This window comes from Cynocephalus volans, chromosome 6, assembly GCF_027409185.1.
Source record: "Cynocephalus volans isolate mCynVol1 chromosome 6, mCynVol1.pri, whole genome shotgun sequence".
Lineage (NCBI taxonomy): Eukaryota > Metazoa > Chordata > Mammalia > Dermoptera > Cynocephalidae > Cynocephalus > Cynocephalus volans.
The window spans coordinates 19,381,945-19,402,788 of NC_084465.1; the positions used below are offsets into that span (position 1 = coordinate 19,381,945).

General features: G+C 40.0%; 1 protein-coding gene across 2 annotated transcripts in view; it reads left to right on the top strand.

Annotated features, from left to right (window-relative positions):
• The window catches only part of DGKI (diacylglycerol kinase iota), a 436,008-nt gene that overhangs the window by 403,676 nt on the left and 11,488 nt on the right, over window positions 1-20,844 (top strand). For both annotated transcript variants that reach the window (XM_063099453.1, XM_063099454.1), the window contains 2 exons: window positions 13,709-13,746; window positions 17,258-17,378. In XM_063099453.1, the coding sequence (XP_062955523.1) occupies window positions 13,709-13,746; window positions 17,258-17,378 (159 nt within the window). The remainder of the gene's footprint in view (window positions 1-13,708; window positions 13,747-17,257; window positions 17,379-20,844) is intronic.

Genomic DNA, 20,844 nt, shown 5'->3' on the forward strand with positions numbered 1-20,844 from the left:
TAGACTGTTTGATATATAGTATCATATCATCTTCAAACAGGGACAGTTTGACTTCATCCTTTCCAATCTGGATGCCCTTTATATCCTTCTCTTCTCTGATTGCTTTGGCTAGTATTTCCAATACTATTTTGAATAGGAGTGGTGAGAGTGGGCATCCTTGTCAAGTTCCTGTTCTTAAGAGAAAAGCTTTCAGCTTTTCACTGTTCAGGATGATATTGGCAGTGGTCTTATCATATATGGCTTTAATTATGTTGCGATACTTTCCATCTATGCCTAACTAGTAGAGAGTCTTTATCATGAAAGAATGTTGAATTTTGTCAAATGCTTTTTCATCATCTATAGAGATGATCATATGGTATTTGTCTTTGCTTTTATTCATGTGGTGTATCACATTTATTGATTTGCATAGGTTGAACCAACCTCACATTCCTGGGATGAATTCCACTTGATCATGGTATATAATTTTGTGTATGTGTTGCTGTATCCTGTTAGCTAGTATTTTCCTGAAGAATTTATATTCATCAAGGATACTGGCCTGTAGTTTTCTATTTTTGATGCATCTTTGTCTGGTTTTGGTATCAGAGTGATGTTTGCCTCATGGAATGAGTTTGGGAGAATGGCCTCTGTTTCAAACTTTTGGAACAGTTTATAGAGAATTGGTATCAGTTTCTCTTTGAAGGTTTGGTAGAAATCTGCAGTGAACCTGTCCGGTCCTGAGTTTTTCTTTGTAGGAAGCCTTCTGATAATAGCTTCAATCTCCTTTATTATTTTTGGTCTATTCAGATTTTCTCTATCTTCTTGCTTCAGTTTTGGTAGTTTGTATGTATCCAGAAATTTATCCATTTCCTCCAGATTTTCAAATTTGTTGGCATATAGTTGTTTATAGTAGTCTCTAATGATTCCCTTTATTACTAAATCGAACTTTAAAGTTTACTGTGTTTATTCAAGATTTCTACTGTATGAAAATATATCATCTGGGTCATCTTAACACCCATTGTAAGCAAGGGGCCAAGTTGGTAAAATGATCATTATTGTAATATAATCCTCATATGAGGATAATTGTTATTCCACTTGTCTCTTTTCTCCTTGACTAATAACCCTAATATCCAATCAAAAGTTTTCCCCAGTGTGCTCCACCTAAAGCTTATTTTTTATTTTGGTAACTTCCTTTTGCAGAGAACTGTCTGGTGACTGGTTTCCCTGAATTATGATCTTAGCCTGAGCGTCTCCTATTATGATTGCCAGTTACAAAATATTAGAATGTGTTGTCACTTTTTCAGTTGGTTTTTAGAAGGTTAGTCCTAGATACCTTACTTTGAACCTGTATGCTCTAGTACTTTGGAAGCATTTTTTCTGTTTGTATTTTTGTTTGCCCAGGCTTTTTAAGTATTGCTAAGTATAGCTACTTAGGCCTGGTTTGTCCTGGATACAGCTGTGAAAATATCCATCAGTCCATCCCTCTTAAAAAATAAAGCAGTTAACTAAATGCTTCCCTGTTTTGCCAGGCTTCTTATGTCAATTCTAATTTTCTAGGTCCATTTTGGGTGCCCTGAATTTTAGGGTGTGCTTTTGTTAGCATCAAGCCATATTCCTTCCTTAGCCAGAATATCTCTACATAACATGTATGAGCAGTTCATCACTGTGGCCTTTCCTTTCCCCAGCAGAGCAACTTAATTTTCTGTGCTTTCCCCCATAAGAGCCAGAGAAGTATAGGATATAGAGACCACTAAAATTGCATCCCTCTGGGCTGACGAGGGAAATATTGGTCAGGGAGGACCTGTTTTTACCACCTAAAGACACCATAGTACTGTTTGACAATCTCTACATCCAGAAAAGAGGGGTGGTATAGCACCCTACTGGAGAGACAGGCTTTCTAGTAAGTCCTTCACATCCCAGGTCTAGATCCTGGCTTTGTTACAGTTAGCTGTGAGGCCTTGAGCAAATTGCTTAATGTCACCAAGCCTCAATTTGTTTGTCCTGAAAGTGGGAATGATAATAATAATAGTACCTGCCTAGCAGGCTTATCGTGAGTGTTAAATTAGATGACATAGGTAAAGCTTCTAGGTCCATGCCTAACACACAGTGTGCTTGAAAATATCAACAAAAGAAAGGGATAGAATTGGAGGGTAAAAACACAACTAACAGAAATGAGCATTTATTTCTCTATAAATAGACCTCATATGTCCTATTTGCATGGACTTTTGAGAGTGCGAAAGCCTGTTGTTTTGTAGGTTTACTGGAGCTGGACATTTCTTTCAGGTTCGCTTGAACATGGATGGTTGGGTTGCCAGTGACAAGAGCCATGGTCTGGAGTGGGAAGAACCAGGCACCTGCCCTGGCTCTACCTTTCATAGCTGGGTAATCTGGGGCAAATTGCCTGCCCCAGGCCTTTGTTTCGTCATGGACCAGACTGGGCTGGCTGCCCTCTAAGGCCTCCTCTGCTCTGTAGACTCTTAAGCCTCTGAGCCAGGAAGAAATATTGAGAAACGAAATACAGGAAAAACCAACATTGTCACCTTCAATTTTGGAAAAGCATTTTGGAGAAACCTGTCCCCTAAGGGGCATGTGTATGGATTTCTGCTTATGAGTGTCAGTTCTGTTTCATCTGTGATGACAAAGGGGCTGCTATAGCCACACCTCCCCATGAACTCACTTTCTGCAAAGAGAGAAAATCAACTTTGTAAGCTGTCAATGCTGCAGGCAGCTTCCACACCGGTAGCTTTCTTTAACAAGGTAACAAAATACACTACTGTTTAATGATGCAGTTTCCAACTTCAACAAACTCCAGTCACTTACTGAAAAGGGGATTTCCCATCCACCAGAAACCACTTGGTTTTCCTTGTCTGATGACATTTCCATCCCCTCTGTCTCCCTAGCAAGTGAAGGCAATTGCTTCAGCCTTTGCAAAAAAAATTAGAGTAGTGTTTTACAAGACTACAAACAATCATTTAAACCATCACCATTTCTGTTAACTGTTTGCTTTTTTTTTCTGGGCCACGTGCCTTGCTTCTGTCATTTTTTAACTAACCCTGTGGGGTTATTTATCTTTGAAAAAGAAGGTAGTAGTCTTGACCAAGGATATATTCTGGAAAATGAAGTCCCTGGGTGATTTCCATTGACTCTATGAGGGAAAAAGAAAAAGAGTTTTTGTCCTCACATCGCGCACTCTCTGAGTCATGGAAGGTGTTCGACCAGTGTCCCCTTTTTACTCCTGGCTCATTTCTCTCTGCCCCATGTCATGCATCCTGTGTTATCAAGTGAAACTGTTTGTCACTTCTGCCTTCATGCGTCTATGCCAGCTGCTCTTCTCCCATCTTTTCTGCCTAGGCAAATCCTTCCCATAGGAAATCATTCTCTATGTCCCTGTCTATTTCTTTAGCAATCAGGGGCTACATTTGGCTGTGTAAGTATACTTGTGTTAACTTTCTAGATACTCTTTTCTTTCTTAGGAGTATATAAATTCCTATGAAGAATGAAGGTTTAGGCTTTTTTTTTTTTTAACTTCATAGCAACTGGACAGTGAAATCAGAACTTTAATAAATATCATTGAAGACTTGCTGATACACTGAGGCTTGTTCTAAAACTAAAATACAAAATAGAATAGGCTTCAGTGTATCAGCAAGTTTTCAATGATATACCCTTTACATAATAATTCTTTTAAGGCATGATGTTGCTTAGTCAACTTAGCATGATGTTATAGTGAAAGTTGAGACTTATTTTTTACCTTTCTGAAATAAAGTGCTTAATTTCTCTACTCTTCTAATTAACATCTACCCTACACTTATGTGGGCAATATTCAAAATTAGTGTTTTACTATAACATAGTGAAGATTATCTTGTTTATCTTTACACTAATAAGTAAAGGTATACATAAGCCAGACACAGAAAGAGGAATACCGCATGTCCTCACTCATAAGTGGGACCTGAGAGAGAGAGAGAGAGAGAGAGAGTGAGAGAGAGAGAGGGAGAGACCATGATAAAACAAACTTTCAGGAGGAGAGAACAGACCTATAGTTACTAGAAGTGGGGGGCGGGTGAGGAGGAAGGGTTAGGGAGTAATTAGATAAGGGACAGAAAGAATAATTACAATTTGTAATGATGAACATGCTAATAATATTGATTTGAACATCACGTACTGTACACAAATACTGAGTCAACTCTGTACACTATATATGTATAATCAATTATGTTTCAATTAAAAAAATAAATTTAAAAAATTGTACACTTTCCTATATGTGCATTTTGCTGGCGTATGTCCTTGAAAGTGACCTTTGCTATATTAATTCCTCCTTGGCTTTACTTTTGTTCCAGTGAGGGGTGTTTTTGCTAATTCTGTTATTTTTCTGGGTTAAAAAGACCTTTGTTTTACAGAGTGGTCAGTTTGCTGCTAGGTACTGATAAGGTACTTCATGTGCATCCCGATGACCGAATGACCCATAAGCCTATAATCTTTTTGAGCTCTGGAACACACTCCTCTGTACTTGGCTCCTGGCCTTAAACACTATTTCCCATGCAGTCTTGATGCTGGTTAAAACCAATAACCATCCATCACTCTCAGGCCACATCAGATCTGCTTACAGCTATCACTGAGTGAAATATGACCATACTTTTTCAACCTGAGTTCCTTTTAGAGGTCCTGAAGGACACTGCTAAAATACAACAAATGAATTCAAGGAGACCAATCATAAGATCATAGGAGGACTGTCAGCCTGATGTTGAGGGAAGGGATGGGGCCAGAGCCCTTAGGCTGTCTCTAAGCTTCTCTGTTAGAGTCAGCAGGAGCTATAGCCAGCAGCACCTCCTCTCCCACTTTCCACCTTCCTGTCATGTGTGAGGCTAGCAAGGACCTTTTTTATTGTTTCTTCCATTTCTTTTATCCTCGCAGGATTACAGCTTTATCATCCAAATGCCAGAAAAGCAAAAATAAACAAAGTTAGTCAACCCAAATTAAATTCTCTTTAATATTCTAGGGATGAAGGACCTTCAGAGAATGCTGGAATTTTAAAAAATCTCTTACATTGCTAAGTCTGTTTGCAACATACTAAGCATTTTAATGTGTATTACTTCATTCAAATGTTAAGGGGAAAGAGTGTTATTGTACATTGTCATTACTTTGCTTTCGTGATTTTAGTAAATTGTAATCAGATTAAAACTCTTTACAAACATGAAACGTCATCCCTGTTTCTGCAAGCTTACTATTCACTGAACAAAAATAGTTCATAGGATTCTTTAATATTGATGCTAGAAATGAATTTGTGTTTTTTCTGGTTTTAAGAGACTGGTTGGATATTACTTTAGATGGTGGTACTACACAGAAAAATGTGTTGACCCACTACATCCAAAGCTGATGATATTAATTTATCACCAGAGAAAACATTAATATTGAGTTGTAGAGACTGGCAAGAAGGTATTTTCAAGATCCTTTGCTGGTTCCCTTCGTGACTGTTGGTACTTATTTTACACAGCCAGCTGAAAGTGACATTCTGTGACTGTGGAAGAGCATGAACCCCATTGCCTCCTTAACCTATGAACTTGCTTTCACTCACCCAGTGCTCAAAGCAAATTAATTAACCCATGAAGTTTGCCTTAACACGGATCTAAGGCTTACTACCAACATTTCAGGAAGTAACATGCATCATTGCTTAATATAGGGCTCTGATTTGACTCACAGTATAAACATTTCTGGTCTAATGATATTTGTAGATACCTGCAACTCCAAAATTGATTGCCACACATAGCAGGGGCCCGTAAAGTGGGCTTTATTCCACTCCCTAGAATGTCTTCCTCAATCCACAGTTCAAAGTATATTGAAATGATAGCCAGCTGAATCACCAGGCTGTAAATATCAACCATGTATCCATTAAGCACTTGATGTATTTTCTGTACTATAGAGTTTTCAGTGAAAGATGGAGTATGGGTAAAACAGAGAAAAAAAAAACATCGTCCCCATGCTTGCTTGCAGCTTAATTGTAGAGGTGGAACTTAGACATGTAAAACAACTCAACATTTTCACAATAGCAGATAAACAAATAGGATGCTTTGGAGAGACATCTGTTCCGTGCATTGTTTCTAGCCAATTCCAGTGGTGAATCAAAGAAGTGGAACCGACTGTTTCTGAAGGGAGCACATCCTGGTCCTCTGGCAGCAAGGTCGAGGTTTTCTGCCAGGAGGGAACATTAGATGGGGGCTGTTTGTTTTTTCTCCAAACAGAAAACTTCTTCCATGCTAATAGGAGCTTCAAAAGGATTGCTACAGCAGATTGGAAGAACCATATACATTCATGCATTCAATTAGCAGGAGATAATTGAATTTGGGGATTAACTCTGTCATTAGAGAGAAACAAAACCTATTTATGTCTCCCATCCATGGTTACACACTCTAAGATGGATTTGGCACAGGCAGTGTTTGGATATAAGACCACTGTACTGTTTAATGGCCTCTAGATGCTGCTGATGGATTAATCCCAGTGATGATGAAATAATAAACTATGTATGTGAGATGTGTGCTCTGCGGCCTCCACTCCGTGTTTCAGCCATGGAGGACATGCTGGCAGGTGGAGTGAGGGGAATATGAGCCTAGAGTTCAGTGAGTGAGTGATTGGCTGAAAAAGAACAAAGGGGAGGAAATTGGGAGAGACTCTTTTCTCATATCTGATTATTAAGGAGAAATTATGGACAGAACTCACCCGAGGTAGAATTTCTAATTCAATCCAGCAAACATTTGTTTTGTGCCTAGTCTTCTACCAGTCTTTCTTCTTTCTGCTCCAAAAAGCTGCTCCTTTAGATAAGGAGTTCTCAGCCTTTTTATTTTTTTTCTGAGATACTCATGAGACAAAACAGAGGATATCATATGCATAATACATCCCTGTAAGTGACACAGGTGCCAGAGGCTGTTGATCATGGCCATTTCCTAACACTACCTGAAAGTCAGCACCAACCCTCTGACTCAAAGCCCATCATAATTCAAGTGTATGGTATGATGGTTCATATTTTCCAAAAATAGCCACAATATTATCTCCCATCCTATTCACTCATCTTACAATGTGACTTTGACACTCTTTCCATTGGGGTATGGGGTCGATGCCTTCTCTCCTTGAAAATGGGCAAGCTTGGGACTTCAGCAGGAGTGATACATTGTGATTTCTAAGGTGAGGAGAGGTGACTTTCACTGGGCTCTGTTGTGATGGTTGCTTTTGGAACCCAGCCACCATTTCATGAGGAAGCCCAAGCAGCCTACGGGAAGCCCATGTGAAGAGAACCAAGGCTCCCAACTCAAGCCCAGTTGCCAGCTGTGTGTGTAATCATATGAAAGTGGATCTTTCAACTCTCTGTGAAGCAGCCCCATTGATGCCAGGTGGAGCGGAGAGAAACTTTCTCTTCAGAACCCTGCTCAAAACGCAGATTTTTGAGCAAAGTAAATAGTGTATTAAGCTACTGTGTTTCGGGATGGTTTGCTGTGCAATAATAAAGAATTGATACTGATTTATTTGTCATTATAAAAATAATCTTGAATCTGTTCTAATAAATAACTTGTTGCATATCTTATTCCTGATTGTCAAAAACTCTTCTAGGCCTAGATTAAAATACAGAGGTCTTTAGAAATACCCGATTCCTCCTTTTACTTACCTCAACTTGGACTAGTTCAGTATGGCTATATACAATAATATTAATTATAGTCATTTTCTTGAGCCGCTTCTCATTTATGCCTAATTAGCATCATTCACAGTGATTATCCATACCACTAAATGTGTGTTAGCTCACCTGTGCTATGTTTGTTGATTATACTAAATTCCATTTTTGCGAGCTAAACCTTCACAGTTTGTTGCTCATGTACCAAGGCCGGCTGCTCACAAAGTAGAAAAATTGGACAGAATGTTTCTGATTAGGTAAATACACAAAAAGCTATGTAGAAATATGTATCTCAGACAAGCGGGCTCTTGGGCAGCTATCTGGTAGCCAAGCAAGAAGTAACTTTGACTGAATAAAGGCAACGCATGAAGATTCCAGTCATCACACTGAGAGAATGTGAACATAACATTTGCCATGGGTGTGCTCACTATTCATTATCTCTATTGGCACAAAAAGAGTTGGGGCTTAAAACCATAAATTGATTTTACTTCTTTTTTATGTGACGCATTTATGAAAATTGGGGGGAGGGGACGGGTTATTTAAGTTTTGGCTCTGCTGCTCCAGGTTAAACAAAGGAGAAAGGAACTGTGCCCTGGGGAGTATGGAGAGGGGAACAGCTGGATTGTAACCATCTGTGGGACCCCAGAAAGGCAGTTCATGTCTCAAGCCCCACTTTCCTCATTGATAAAATGAAAGGGCTGGAGTAACGCCAAACACAGCTCTAGAATAGCGACTAGGATGGCTTCTAAAGAGATAGTCTAAGGTGGGGATTCTTGCTTTGCACATGGGAATATTCAGGAGTACAAAGTATGCAGAACTTGGCAAAGCCAGGTATGTTTATGATTCTCAGTGCATGAGCTAATTTTCTCCCTAGGTCTCCACAAGCTGTTCTTTGTTCAACAGTTTTTGTTCTTTTAATTTTTTTCTTCTACAGTGTTTTTTTATTTGAAAGATTTAGATGGCTGCTACTATTAGAAGGTGACAAATAAATAATTTGGTAACAGAACGTTACTTAAAAAACTGAAAAATAACTGAACCTGAAATATTAAGCTTTTTAAAATAGACATTAGTGCTCAGGGCTGTGATTCTATTTCATATATAATAACGTAGTTATTTCAGTTGATTTATTGCGAATCACAAACATACATGTAGCTTTGCCAAGTTCTGTATTCTTTTTATTCCTAAATATTTTCATCTGCAAAGCAATAATCACAACCTTAAACTATCCCTTTAGAAGTACTCGTATGCCAAATTCTAGCACCATAATAGGCATTAGTCTAAAATGGTTCTTTTTCTGTGTGATGGGGTTAAAAAAATCAGTACTGCATGGTGTTCTACACAGATGACTGTAATGGTCAGGTTCTCAGTACCTTGAGCTTATTTTTAAAGCAGAGCCTCAAAAGAGTCGTTTCTAATCTTCATTTTTCCATGGGGAAAACTGAAGCCCAAGGTCATAGCTGGTGAATGGTACTCACAGGACTTAAACTCAGGCTGTCTGAATCTAGATTCAATTACAGTATATCCCTTCCTAATTATGTAAAGTCAGATCTCATTTTGGACTTCTTTCCACAATGTAAGCTCCCTGAGAGGATGAAATTTATTTTGTGTACTGCTTACATTCCCACCACCTGGAACAGGGCCTGGCCTGGCCTAGCAGGAGCAGGTGGGGCTCTTAGTCCTTTTGACTGCTGTAACAAAATACCTTGACTGGATAATGCATAAATAATAGAAATTTAGTTCTCATGGTTCTGGAGCCTGGAAAGTTCAAGATCAAGGCACCTGCAAAGTTCAAGATCAAGGCACCTGCAGGTTCTGTGTCTAGTAAGGGCCTGCCCGCTGCTTCCAGGGTGGTGCCTTCTGGCTGCATCCTCACATGGTGGAAAAGCAGAACGGGATAATGCCGTGCCTTCACACAGTGGAAGAGATGGAAGGGCAGGTGGCTCTCTGAAGTCGCTTTCCAAGGGCATTAATCCCTTTCATGAGGGCAGAGCCTTCATGGCTTAATTGCTTCCACAAGGCCCTACCTCTTAATGCCACCGCAATGGAGATGAAGTTTCAACCTGAATTTTGGAGGGACACAGACATTCAAGTCATAACAGCTGTCTTCCCCCTTTCCTGATTCCTTGTTATAAAAGTCATCTCTTCCTTTCACACATGGATGTGTGAGCACATCCAGACTCTTGGGAATCCAGGCCTAAGAAATAGGCTCTGAGAAGGCAGACGGCTGGTCCCTTCTGGCACTCCTGACCTTGTAGTTTCAGCTTTCAGTCTTGGGGTATGTATTGGGCAGCAATTAATTTGAAAGCCTAGCACTGAAGGAAAAATAAACCATCTCATGTGGATTAATGATTCAACTCCTAACCTCTAAAAATGACAAATTTCTCAGTGCTCTACCCCCTTACATTCCTGTCTTACTATGTAAGTTAATGTGTCCGGGAAACTTATTATTCATCTACTTAATAACCTTTATGTCCCATTAAGAATTTGACTTCCCTGGCTTCTTTGAATTTTGGACAGTTGTTTCCTTACTGCGAAGGAGTTTTGGAAAAGGCAAGAAGGCAAGCTGAGAGCTCAAGAAATAATAAAGAATAATATTGTAATCATAACAACTCATTTGTTTTTAAGTTTGATCTTTCAGAAGGTTATTATCTGGAGTCGAATACTAATGGATTCAGGCTCTCTTTGTGCAAAGGAAATCTTGCACAACAGCATTCATAGGGAAGGACATTAATCAGGAGAGAGAAGTGAGCCTTGTTCCTAATAATGTTTGTATAATAGCTACCCTTGGGTGTATTGCTTGACTTAAAAATAAATATCCATGCTTTCCATATCCAGTACAGTTGGAAATTATTTGTGGTCATGATTCTGTTATATGATCCTTTGTCTATTCACAGTGGTGATGTACTGGAAGGCTGTTGGAAACCAGCAAACATAAATAACAATGCTTGTGAATGATATGGATGGAGTAGAAGTTGAAAGAGGCTATCATGTGGTCAATATGGAGAAAAGGAGCTAGGAGCAGGACATAACTGTGTTTCCAGAAGGGGAGGGGTGGAATCACACTGGCATGCTTAAGGACATTCATGTGCTGTTCTGATTTGCTTTTAACTCTTCAATAGCTTCTCATCATCTGCAGGGTAAAATCCAAGTGCTCGTCTTGGCATAGGAGGCACTCACTGCCATGGTTCCCGTGAAATGCTGCAGCACATTTCCGGAGACCACTCTCCTCTTCTGATGTGACGATGTAGATCTTTTTGCAGGTTCCCTCAGACACTGTGACTTTCAATCTCTATGTCTTTGTTCATATCCTTCCTTCATCTTGCAAAGATTTTCCAGACCTTCTTTGCTAATTAATTTCACTTATCTTGGATGAGTCGGCTTAAACTTTACTTCCTCTAAGAAGCCGTCTTTGAACTCCACACCTAGCTAATATATTTTAGCCCAGCTTCTCCTATTTTTGTTAATTTACCTATTTTAATGATTCTTAAATAGACTTTGTCCTGGGGAATTTTTTCATCATCTTGATTTATTGCTTACACACACCAGATTTTATTACACAACTGCTTTCAGTTAATGAATTCATTTTTCTTTTGCCTCTCTCCTCTCTTCTTTTTTTTCTGTTTTCCTCTTTCTCTCCCTTTTTTTCACTCACTTTTAAATTCTGAGAAATGTTTTAATATGGTTTTGAAAACAAAGGGAGTGCTGCTGTTTTGAACTTCTGTGTGTGAGTTAAAAGGCTTTTCATTAACTGCTCCCTCAAGCAATTTTCCTAAACTTTTTTCTTTCCTAATATGGATATTCTACTGCAGCCAAGAGAACATCCTGTAGTGTAAAAGCCCAAACTGATTTGTTCTCCCAGACCTGCTAAGGACAGATTGCTAATACTTTCTCCAGCCTCTCCTTCCCTGTCCTCTGATGTAGAATTTATGTCTTGGGGTTAAACACCATCCCATTCACACCTGTATCTGGCCTCTCATCTTGTAGGTGTTATATTAACAGAGATGCGTCTGCTCAGTATCACATGCCAATTTTACCCTTAGTGGTAGGCTCCTTCTGCAGTGTCCATGTGTCTTTTTCATGTACTTATGTGCAGTCATAAAAGTACTAAAAGTACCCCTTCTGTATATGTAACACATCTATTTATAAAGCACTTTCTAAAACTTTATCCCTGCTACAGAGAGGGGAGCTTTGTAGCTATTAACCTCATTTGCAAATGAGAAAATTGGTTCAAAAAGATTAAATAACTTATGTGTTTGTGTCCAGTAAATTATAGGGATTAGAATTAGACTCCAGTCCAGCGCCTTTTTTACAACACTACAGACCTGAGGATCTGTATTTTCTTTCACCTCCTAGAGGCCTCCCAGAGTCTAGCAGAGCTCTGTGCACTGTGAGCTCACTGAGTGCACTGGACAAAGGCCTGGACTGGACACAGGGATCCACATTATGGTGCTGATTGAGCTGCTCCTGTGTCTGTGCCCCAAGTCACTTTACTCCAAACCCCAGTGTCATTGTTTATAAAATGAAGAGTGAGACATGATGTTTATTTAGGTTCATTTGGCTCATAACATTTTATTGATACTCTTTCTGTTATTTTCATCTCTTTCCTTCTTACTTCTTTTCTCTCTTCGCTTTCTTTTCCGTCAGTTCAACAACTAATTGGTGTGTATCTACAATGTGCAAAGCATTGTGCTAGGATTCACAAGGAGGTGAAAAGACTGTATTGCTTGCAGCTTGTTATGGAGAGGAACCTTTCCTCCCTCCTTTTCCTGTTCTCCGATTTTCCTCTGTTCTTCCCTCCTTTCTAAGGCAGCCACCTTCCTCCTGCATTCAAGTGTCCTCATCATTCCCGTAGGTTTTCATGGCTTCTGCATTGGTCAAAGGGAAGATGCTCAGCCCTGGGCCAGTGAGCGAGTTTAGCATGCCTGTGATTCTGTGCATCTGCCCACCCAGGACTCGTGATGCTCAGTATAAAAGCTGTGAGGGCTTTGCTCTTGACAGGCAGAGGCCCCATGTACTTTGAGGCGTGATTCTGCACTTTTGGGTGCTGCATATGAGAGACTACTCAAACAAGAAGAATAAAATGTTACTTTGCAAAATAAATTAGTTTTCTTCTAAAACATTGTGATTTTTAAAGCCTTGATATAATCTGTTTTTTGAGTAGTTTCGTAATCGAAGTATTTGTTTTTCTAAAAGGACCATTTCCAACCTGATGCCAATAGTTCCTTTTAGTAACTGTAATTGTCATTGAACCCTCATATGTTCTTTTCCCCTTTTATCAGTCATTTTTTTCTCATTCCTCTTCTACACCCTACATGACATGCATAAGTCGTTAGATATTTACTAGTTTTCCCCTAAGGCTACATATTCTTACAAGTAGTTTAAGCTGCCTAAGACCTTAGGCTACTTTCCATCAGTTATCAGTGAATTAGAGGTCAGACACATGGCTATTTTCTCCAGAACACAATTAAAATAGACTTGTTTCCTCTTTGCTACCACTAGTCCTCTTAATATACATAGCAGTAGGGGGTTATTTATCATTACAAAACATAAAGACAAAAACACTGGTGATTTCTTGAGCCCCAAAGAGAGCAAGATAGAAGGAATCGGAAAGAAGGGAGCAGACACCATCGTGATGAGGCACCTGCTCTGCATCAGTGGCTGGGTCAGGAACATTCATAGGACTTTATAAATCCTTTCAACCACACCACAAGGTTTAGACTTACTCTTTCACAGATGTGAAAACTGAGGCTCAGAGGGGTCAAATGATTCACTCAATGCCCACAGTTTTGAAGTTTCAGAGCTAAGATTTAATCCCAGTCTGTGTGACTCCAACTTTCATGTTGTCTTTGCTGTACCAGGGCTGGAGGGGTCATATGTAGGCTCTAGAATGCTGTGTGGGATGGGTGCCTGGGTAGGGAAGGGCTAAAGAGGGGGCCTTAGTCTGTTTGGCCAAGATTTTTTCCTTCCTTGTATCCTGCCCCACATGTAGACTATTTCTCCAAAATATGATCCAACTCTTTGTAACATTTTTATATGAGAGGGTCTTCTACTAATGGGACATCTCTCTTTTGTTTTTCACAGCAATTTTGCAGGCAGTAATAGCTGGTGATCTTATGAAGGTAAGATATCCTCCTACCAAAACTTTAGTGATTCTTTAAGAACTTTAAATCAATATCATTCCTTTCCAAATTTTCATGATCCTGTATATCATTTACCATTCCCCTGCCTGCAATGGCTGAGTAGAAGGAGGAAGGATGCCCTTTTGAGAACAGACAGAGAGGGAGAGAAGAGCCTTCACAGCATCTCTGCATTGCCTAACTGCAAAGGGCTTGTGCAAGAGCACCGTGGTATTTGCCTGAATTGGTTAAAACGGACCGCATGTCCCCAGGATGCAGTGCACACAGCGCCCAGATTCCTGCTCTCTGGAAGCTGACATTTGAAGAATTTAAATACTTTTTCAAACAGTTATTGAAATGAAGGCATCTGTAAGAATTCCCTGGACAACACGTAGAAATGCATTCTTCAGGCCAGAGCTTACATCTTCCATTACTATAGTTTTATATTTTGGGGATCATAGTTAACCAAAAAAGATACTCTCTGATCTGATCTGATCTACTTTGAACATTTTAATTTGTGCTTATGATTTCTGGTGAATTTAGTTCAGAAAGAAGGAAGTGGTTACCACTTCCTTGAGAATGAATGTAAATTCTGAAGTCAGACTACCTGAGTTCAGATCTTGGCTCTGCCATTTACTGTATGTGTGATTTTCTGCAATTATTTAATTCTCTCTGTGCCTCAGTTTCTTCATCTGTAAAATGGGACAATAATATTACCTCTCTCTTTGGTTTGTCATGAGGATTGAATATAAAATATATATAAAGCTCTCAAGACTGTTCCTCCTATTACGTAGAAGGGGCTCTAAAATGTAAACTATTTTGTTAATATTATTATAGTTTTAATCTGGGTTTTTTAACAGCTAAACATGGTGGAGATACAAATATTTGTTATTTAATATAGTCTATGAATATTCTAAAAGCTATATTTGGTCCCATGTTATCTTCAGGCATCAGGACTTGTGGCCGCCCTTATATCCCTACCTAACCCCCAGTGACATTGGTCTGCTCTTTATTAATGGCATCTGCCTAACAGTGGTGGGTGTCCCTCCTCATCAGCCTGTGTAGTAAGTTGCTATCACATATTGAGAAACAAAAAGCCTTAAAAGAAAGCGAGAAGTACTATCCTTGTACACAGTTTTTTGAAGCACATCTGTTGGATAAACCGAGGAACACCTGTGCTACACGTTGAACAGGTTACTAGTGGAAAACCAGTGGTGAGAAGATTAGAAACATCTTGATCAACTGCCATCTCTAGACACATAATCCTGAAAATGGTGCCTCTGCCACTGTCCAGATCCTAGTACTAGCACGAATGGTTACCCAGAAAAGTGCCCTCTAAGCAGCATACCTGTGTGTTCAGTGCCAGTTCCCAGCAGTGGATTGAACCATACCACTTTGTACTCCCTGCAAGGACTTACATTAGATTCTGTGGAAAGTAAAGACATGAGGAAGGCTGATCCCTGCCCTTGGAGAGCTTCTATGCCAGAAAATTTTGCAAAGCACTGTACATTTAAAACCTTTTCATTTTACTTTCTGTATGCTTTTAGTTTAGGCCTCAGTTTCCTGAGTCCCTGGGTATATTACCACCTTTTTTTTTTTTTTGCACTTAATAGAGAGTCAGTTGAAATATGGGAAATCACTGTATCTAGACTATTGTCTCATTACATTCTCTGTCAGGAGAAACAATTTAATACACCTTATTTACTGAGAGAGGAAATATAGGTGTTTTGGTTAGGGTTTTTTTTTTTCAGTCTTTTCCCTTTTTCTTACATTTCTTTCTTCTTTTCTTCCCATTCCCAAGTATTTTTCTTCCCTCTTTCTTCTCTTCTCCATCTTCTTTCATTTCTTTCTTCTGTGTAGAAAGCATAATGCATATTAAATATTGAACAGATTGTATGTACACGTGTGGGAGTGGGGACAGGGGAAGAGGAAAGGGCGGGGGAGCGAGCACCTGAGACGACAGGACAGGAGATCACAGGAACCCCGGTGTGAAGGCTGTCAGGAATAGGCCCTGCACAGCCAGCTGCATGAGATGCCCATGGACTGCCTAATGTTCATGGTGTCTGAAAAGCCGCAGAAAGGCAGGATCAAGGCACCTGGTCCCGACTTGATCTGACCGGGTCAGCGTTGTTATCCTTTCTGGATTTGCCGACAGAGAAAGGGAGAGTCATTATGAGACAGTAAAGTTGAACAGAGCAGTGTTCTCTTTTAGATTGTGGTGGAGAACTATTAGCTCCTTCCTCCTGTCCTCCTGCTCCACGGTTTAGGGATGAAAGTCCCCATATGTTTCTTGCCTCCATTCAGCTACTCCTTTTGGTTTATGTCCCAGGACTCCTATGTCCCACGCCCTGCTTTATGCGTCCCTGGTGCCCTCTGATAACCTCATGGTGTCCTCTTCATTCCTGTACAATTCTTTACACATCTGTCTTCCCCATGGATTGTGAGGGCTTCGAGGCCAGCGACTGAGTCGTGTTCCTCTTTGTTTGCCTGGCATCTGGCACATGACCGTTCTATGGAGGTATTTGAATGAGGGCAAACTCTGAGTTTACCCTCTTTCACCTTATGAGACGTTTGATTATTTATAATGTTGTGCCCTCTAACTTCTTGAGAGAAAACACGTTCCATTTGCTTATTACCTATTGGGTTATTTGATTCTTATTTGTCCTAAAACTACCTACTAGAAGCCTCACAAAGGCTCTTCTTGTCCTGATATTACAAGTTTGGAGAACAGGGACCCATTTACACTTTCTGTAATGTTCAGTATTTCATGAATTTAGACGATCTCCTCATTTAACCACTTTATTCTCAGGCTGCAAAGTTACAGGTTTTTTTCCAGTCTTTTCTCAGATAGGGATGTCTATATTTGCTGACAAACTTTGGTTCTCATCCTGTGGATCATTTCTAGTCTTACTAGGTATGTGTTGGGTAATTAACAGAAGACACACAGGCTAGGAGGCAGACCTGGATGAAGAAGAGAGCCAGCCATGTGTGCATGTGTGTGTGCACATGTGCGTGTGTGTGTGCACATATGTACAGCGATCTTACTCAGGAACACGAGAAGCAGCTTTTCTATTTGGTAGTTAGGTTCAATAGCGATGGAAGGAAAACTAAGGGACACAGGAAAGGAGCTTAGCTGCCAGACACAGCTATTCCTGCTTCTTTCATGCTGGAGAACGCTGAGCCAGCATAGGGCGGCTGTTGCTTTCACCCCATCTCTCACTCCCTTGGGACAGAGACCAGCGCTTAGAAAAGAAAAGAAAAAAAGTGCATGTTTCAGTTTCCTTAGGCTGTTTGATACCCACAGACCCTCTCCGGAGTTAGGTGAGACACTGGCCATCTCTTTGAGTGATCACGCAGTCAGTCTCCGAATGCTCCTTCGTCTCTTTGACTTTCTCTGTGTCCTCTGGGGCTGGGAACATTTGTGGTTTGCTACATTACTCTTATGTTATTACTGGTTCGCTGTTATCCTCGTTCCGGATTCTGCCTAAGCTTCTTCTGTATGTCTCTCTTTCAGCTGATAGAAAGCTATAAAAATGGAGGCAGTCTGCTAATTCAGGGACCAGACCACTGTTCACTCCTTCACTACGCAGCTAAAACTGGCAACGGGGAGATCGTGAAATACATCCTTGACCACGGTGAGTAGGCATGGTGAACTCACCAAGGATCACTTATCCATGAAATCGATTGCTTGTTCTAAGCTGACTATACCATCCAGGCTATCTTCAGAATGGAAAAAATACTCTCTGACTTTTAGCTGACTCCTCCCATGCTTGTCTGAGGCAGCTGGGGTTGCAGACCTCTGATAAATGGGCCATTGTAACCAAGAAATTAATAGAAATAATTTTCACATCGAGTTCTTTACAGGCTATTTTTTTTTTTTTTTTGCTAATTAACTTAAAAATAATTAATTTTAAAAATAAAGGACAAAAACAAATGTGGCCTGGCATAATGTGCTTTATTTTTGTAGAGCTTTTATTTGTAAATTATCTGGCTGATAATTTAATTTAGTAATTAAATTATCAGGCACCTAATCGATATTCACAGTTATAATCATCCTGAAGATTAACGAGTATAATTTTTTGCATCTTTCCAGTTTCTCATTTTTTTTGCTGTTTGAGTCTCACTGATCTTTTCAACCCAAATCACATTTTACTTTCTTTGAAAATGCCTGGTACAGTTGGATCCTCTGTGGCTGGCCATACTCACCTCCCAGACCACCTCCTAAATGGATTTCTAATTTGGTGTGACATCATTTGCTGGAAGTAGCATGACACTATAACATCTGCCTCTGAAAGCTGTTTTGGAGCATAAACACATGTGCTGAATACCACATATTGGCCATTACATTCAGCTTTTCATGTTTATAGTGTTTCTAGGAATAAAGAGCAGGAATATAGGAGAACAAAAAATCTGCCTGGCACAGCTATTTTTAAGGGAGTGATGGAAGAGTCTAACTCTGCTGGACCTAGGTACATGGAGATCCTGGAAGACTTTCTTTCATGCCCTGACAGTGAGCCTGTGGCCTACTCCCTTTGTGCCCCAATTCAGGCTGTCAATAGTAAGCCTATTAGTAAACATCCTTTTAGCTCCCATTTTTATACAATTCAGCAAATGTGTCTTATTCCATTCATTCATTCAACAAACATTCATGGAGTGCATAACAGAAACTGCCTATTATAGACTGGCACACACACAAATAAAATATAGTCACTGTTGTCAGGCAATTGCAGACTAAAGAAAAAAATATGATCATGTGCACAAATACATTTAAAACAGATATATGTATTTGTTTTAGTTCTCTCATAAAACCACAAATAGATAGCATAGTTACCATGTATGCCAAATGCTTATACCAAACATACCCTATCATTTAGTCTTTACATTTAATCTTTACAATGACCCTGTAAGGTAGGTATTAGACTGTCAATCACATTAGACTCCCCTTGCTGCTTCTTTAATACCTTCTCATTGTGAAGAGTCTGCTTGAACTTTTGGCCTGAATTTTGGTGGAAAAAGTGGTTTACAAAAAGGAAATGCTGTTAAAGCAGGATGGTGGTCATTAGAGGATTTCTTTACCCCTTGCGGGCTGGATGGATTATCCCAAGCCTGTCTGTCGTAGAAAACCTAGGTAAGTAAGGTGTATTTTTGGTACTGAGTCAGGGGAGTGCATCATTCCATCTCCTACTGACCATTCTACCTGCTGCAGTCAAAAGCATTCCTTTTTGGGAAACACTTGCATAAGCAATGGTGCCATAATTTCTGCTTGCCTCCTATATGTTCACACACACACGTACACACACATGCACAAATGATAGGCTTATTTTAGAAACCAGGGTGACATCTCCAAAAGCTGGTGAGAGGCAGAACCAAATATTCAAACCCAGCACCATAGACAATGAATAAAGTCACAATGCTTCTACATTATTTTTGCCTTAATAAGAAAAGATCTAAAGATTTCTCCTGCACAAAGCTGAGGTGAGCGTTAGATATATACTATCACTTTATTTTTTATTTCTTTAGCTCAGGTTTAAAGTTCTCCTAATTGTTGTTGTCTTGATCATTTCCAATCCTTTCTCTCTATGTCTTGAGCATTTCCAATCTTTCTCCAATGAGACTGAATGTTCACTTGCATACCTTAAGCCATCAGTGCCAACATACTCTCTCTGGAGTTAGATGAGATGCTGGCTGGCCATCTATTTGAGTGACAGTACAATCCAGGAATCCTTCTTCCTACCTTTCTCTCTCTCTCTCTTTTTTTTTTTTTTCTTTTGGGTGGCTGGCAGGCCCAAATCTGTGACCTGGGTGTTATAAGGCTGTGCTCTAACAACTTAGCTAACCAGCCAGCCCATTCCTACCTTTCTCTTTACCTTTCCTGAAAAAGCAGTATTTTCTCTCATAGTTCTAGGTTCCTGTCTGCATCAGCTGTCTCCCTTGGTCTCATGTATGAGGCTGCAGTCAGCTACTGTTTTGACTGAGGGTGTATTTAAGATGGACTCTCTTGTGTGTTTGGGGTTCTTGTCTGGGATGGCTGGAAGGCCAGGACACCTTAGCCTTTCCCTACACCTGGTCTTTTACCCTAGGATTCTTCATGCCATGGTAGTCCTGGGGTTTCTAGGGATAAGCCTGGAAGCTGCCAGACACCCTGAGGCTGGGCTGGGAAGTTCTGCATTGTCTACACTGCATTCCATTAGCTAAAACAAGTCACAGGGCCAGCCCAGATTCAAAGGATAGGGAAATAGACTCCACCACTTGATGGAAGGAGCTGCAAATAACTCGCGGCCATATTTAATCTATTCATTTTCTTATTTTCCATTCTCTTTAATTTAAAATGATCCTAGACTCTCAATATCCTGAGCTTCTGACTCACTGGAATCCCTTGGAGCTCTGCTGTTCTGTTTTCCTTTGGTTCTGGGTCCTCAGCTAAGGTTGTCAGATTTAGCAAGTAAATATATGACAGCAATTTTTTCCCATAAGTATATCCCATGCAATATTTGGGATATGCTTATACTAAACCCCCAAACAAACAAGAAAACTCAGGTGAGTTTTCCCTGGGATGTGAATAATGAGGTATGGGATAATATGAAGAGGTCTTCAGAAAGTTCGTGGAAGGATTTGTGTTATCTTTTAATTATATTTTTCCACAGATTTTTTTGAAGTGTCTTATATTACTCTAATACTTTGTTTTTCACACCCCCCACCAGCTCTCTGTCCCCGGCCTCAAACAATAGGGCTTTTAAAAGTGCCTTTCACCCAAGCTCCCTGGACATGACGTTTCTAACCCCAGATGTAGATCAGCAAACACATCCTTTGCCTGGCATCAAATCCATCTGGCTTGTTTGTCTCTTAGAGCTTTGATCAGAGCCTAACATTCCAGTTCTAAACGAGTTCCTCATCAATCTGCAGTGTCTTTTGCAAAGGCTGTCACTCAATACCACTCTGTCAAAACTGAAGGACACAAAGGAATTCATTCTTTTTTGGGGGTGGGGTTGCTTATTTTTCCAGTGTTTTAATTAGATTTTGTAAATTAGTTGGTTTAATATTTGTGCTCATGAGAAAAGCCTGAGATTTCCAGTAGTCATCTTAACTTTGCTCACAGGCAAA